This window comes from Lipotes vexillifer, unplaced genomic scaffold (assembly GCF_000442215.2).
Source record: "Lipotes vexillifer unplaced genomic scaffold, Lipotes_vexillifer_v1.1 scaffold1012, whole genome shotgun sequence".
NCBI classification, from domain to species: Eukaryota; Metazoa; Chordata; class Mammalia; order Artiodactyla; family Lipotidae; genus Lipotes; species Lipotes vexillifer.
In genome coordinates, this window is record NW_006775534.1 from 378,512 (window position 1) to 382,290 (window position 3,779).

Consider the following 3,779-nt stretch of genomic DNA (forward strand, 5'->3'; position numbering starts at 1 on the left):
CTGCTGAATGGCGCGCCCCTGCAGTTCTCAGTGTGCGGGCTGCTGCAGGTGCTGGTGGACCTGGCCATCCTGGGGCAGGCCTACGTGTTCACCCGCCACCCCCTAAAGCCGGCCCCCCACATGGCGCACCCCGCCAGCGCCAAGGCCCTCTGAGGCAGCCGGGAGGATGAAGATGCGGGACCACGGGCCGTGGGCTCCGGCCCGGCCACCTGTCCTCCCCGAGTGGGGCAGGTGGGTGCTGCGGCCCCGAGACAGGGTCCCAGCCATTGGGGTCTTGCTCAGCTTCTGTGGCTCTCGGCAGGTGATGGGGGCCTGGGTGCCGACATTGTGCTCTGTTATCCAGGACTCGTGTGAGCAGGTTTTCCCCCCAGGCTGGGCGCCTGCTGTTCTCAAGGTGACGGAAAAGCAGGTCTCCACTCCCACTTTGGCTCAAAATACTGCTGGCTGGAGCCTGGGTCATGTTCACATACCAGGAGGGGGCCACCCTGGGCCCTGCAGGACCGAGGACCTCAGGAAACCTCCACATCTCAGCCCTCGTGGCCTCGACGTGGCTGATGGGGCCGAGGGGGCCTGCAGCTGGGCTGGGGAGCCCCAAGATGGGAGAGACGGGGGGCAGGGGTGAGAAACGGCACCAGGAGAGCCCAGGTCCCAGCCCACGGAGCCCGCAGCCTCAGACTGGCTGGGGGTGACTCACGGCAGGGTCGGGCCCGGGACACGTGGGGGTGAGGTACAGAAGCATCACAGGGCTCTGGTCGTGGAACCCTAGGTAGGCACCTTTCCAGGGCCCCCGTGGCCTCGCTGCTCTGCCGGCCTCTCCTGGGCAGGCTGCTGTGGACCCACTGTCTCCAGCCGGGCTCTGGCCAGTGGGAGCCCCGGGGTGTTGGGAGCGGGGCCTGGGTTCTCTGTGGGTGCTGGGGCATGGCGGGTGCAGCAGCCCCCGGGGCTGCCTGGGAAGGCCGAGGGCCCGGGCCTGAGGCCGGGCGGACCCACTGGCCGTCCCCATGGAGGGCTACCGCACAGGCATCCCTTTCCTCTGGGAATTGTGTGCTTGCAGAGATGGCCTTAGGTGTCTGTCTTCCAGGCCTGGAGATGCCTGCAGGTCAGGGCAGGGGACAGCGAGGCAGGTGTCCCCCATGCTGTGCAGGGCATCCCTGCCGCCACCCTCCTCCTGTGCAGTCCTCCGCATCCGCTGTGCCTGGTGGCGGTGGGGTGCTGGTCTGACGTTGGTCCCCCTTCGGTTTACACGAGCATCTCAGCCGTGCCCAGCGGCCCTGCTCCGACTCCGGGCCCCGCAGGGCAAGTGTTTAGATGCTTTCACACGGCTGCCGCAGGCACTTCCCCTTCCCCCGGGCACAGGGGTGGCTCTGTAGTGTCCACGGTCCTGGGGCTGGTGCCAAAGCTGCAGCATCTGCCGTGGCCAGTGGAAGGCGTGTGGAGCCGTTTCCTCCTCCTGAGTTTTCCTCAAAAACTCCTGAATGTTTGAGGATCCTGCTTAGTCCTCTGGCCTGTAAGATGCTTTGAAAACGTTTGTTTTTTAAAAATGAAAGGAGATGTCTGTAGCAGTCATTGCCTCCAAATTAAAACATTAGCAGTTGCAGGGGTGACCTACATGCCACCTGTGGGAGCACTGCTGATTCTGTCAGGGTGGCTTTAATTCAATAAACTGCTCGTGGATCCAGCGTGGCCTTGTGAGTGGAGTCGGAGTGGGGGGGTCCAGGGCAGAGTAAAGGACCGGTCTCGTCCTCATTCACCTCAGGGGACCCCAGGGAAGGGCTGGGCCAGCGTCTCCTCCTTGGGGGACAGTTCTGGCCCCTGTGAGACCAGGGCTGCTCCCTTGGGCCCCCGGGGACAGTGACCGTCCTGTGCCAGCAGGGCCAGGCGGGAGGAGGTGGTGGCGCCCTGGTCTCCGCCAGTTCACACAGTTGCCTTAACAGCAGGATGCCTCAAAAGGTTGGGGAGTGTCTCCTTTAAAGGCCAAAAGAAGAGTTTCAAGGAAAACCGGTAATTCTGTATAGCAAGTAGGGTTGGATCTCTTTGTACCGAGCAGTTGTTTTTTCATGGAGAGTATTTCTGCTGAGGGCAAGACCAAAAAACATCAACAAAGTCGAAATACATGGAAGTGATATATTTTAAGTTTTTTCAGTGAGTCACCCCAGCCTGTAGCGCTGGCCTCGGAGAGTCTGAGTGAGCTGATCAAAGGTGGTGACATCCGATGTGGCCGCCCCAAGCAGCAGGGAGCCTCGGTGTGGACCCTGGAGCCCATGTACTGAATCACGCAGGACAGGGGTCCTGCTCTGGGGGTAGATTTTGTTTTCCTTCTGATAATGTGTTAATTGAAAATAACTATTTTAATTAAAAAATTAATGCCGCAGAAGTTCAAATACTAAAAAATCAAAAAAATACATGAAGGTGCCTTTTGGGGACTTCACTACTGAGCCGGGAAACGGCACTGAACAGGCTCCTGTGTTCCTCTGGGGAGCGAGCCCTAGAGCTGCCCTTCAGACACAGAGGAGAGAGTGCTGTTTCCCAGGCCCAGCTGCTGCCCCGGCCAAGAGAGCTCTGAACCCCGAGCTCTGGGCACAGCCATCCACCGGGGAAAGGGCACACGTTTTTAATAGCCCCACGAGAAGTGGGGCTTCTAGTGAAAAAAATATATGAAGGTCACTTTTTCCCCCAAACCCTAAATGTCTTATTTGTTTTTATAGCTCTTCCTCTCAACGAGGATAGCATTTTGGAAATGGGAACAAAATGGTGCTGTTGCCCCAGCTCTTGGGGTGCGTGAGAAAGTTCATCTCGTTCAGTTGAGCTTCTGAAAACTCTGAGCAGATAAAGAGCTGCAAACGGTGCCGGAACCCTGCCCACAGCTCTCGAGCTGCCCTCACCACCCCAGCCCTGGTATCCAGCTGGCCAAGAAGAAAGTGTGTGTGTGTGTGTGTGTGTGTGTGTGTGCGCGGGCGCGGGGGGGGGGGATGCATTTTCCCCAAAGATAAGGGGTACAGGAATTGGGGCTATTTTGGAAGCAAATATGGGAGTTTCCAACCCTCAACATTGACAGTGGAGCATGCTCAGCCTGGAGCTGCCCTGTTCAGTCTGAGTGGCACACGTGGGTCAGCTGGAGGTGGGGGAGGGCCCAAGGGAGGATGCACAGCCTATGCAGAAAGCAGCCCTGAGGGGAAGGGGAGCGCTGGCTGATTCCTGGAATGTCACAGACACAAGTCACCCCCTAAACGCTTTGCAGACGTTTTGGGGGTCAACCAGACAGCTCTGGCAGGGACCAGGATCCTGCATCTTGGGGCTGTGGAGCCAGAGGGTTCTTCGGGATCACTCTGGTTGTACCGGTGGGGAAACTCAGGTGCAGAGGGGTGTGCCTGGCCCACTCAGCCTGCCCACTGGTTTGGTGGCCAGAGCAATCAAAACCCAGTGCCCCCGCGTCAGCGAGTTGTGAGTCGGCGGGAACTGACCATCGCTCTCTGCACAGCACTTGTGGGGTTGAGACAGCTGCATTCGCAAACTCAGTCTCCTGTCCTCCCTCCTGCAGTGCTTTCGAGCGTTTTCAGCAGGTGGCCAAGGAGGCAGCGATGGCAACACCACGTCTTGCAGGAGACGCACAGAGCTGCCCCACAGGGGTGTCTCCAGTCTGGGTTTCCTTGGCGTGCATGAGGGAGCAGGCCAGCAGGGACCTGGCCAGTTCCGGGCCCCCAGCCCAGATGGGCAACCGAGGCCACAGCCAGCGGAGCCTGCCAGAGCGCAGCCTGAGGGACGGTGGGGGGGGGGGGGGG

General features: G+C 59.8%; 1 protein-coding gene across 2 annotated transcripts in view; it reads left to right on the plus strand.

Annotated features, from left to right (window-relative positions):
- Nucleotides 1-153, plus strand: part of SLC66A2 (solute carrier family 66 member 2) — a 47,281-nt gene extending 47,128 nt beyond the window's left edge. For both annotated transcript variants that reach the window (XM_007449958.1, XM_007449959.1), the window contains one exon: nucleotides 1-153. In XM_007449958.1, coding sequence (XP_007450020.1) covers nucleotides 1-153 — 153 coding nt within the window.
- Nucleotides 154-3,779: the final 3,626 nt, after the last annotated feature.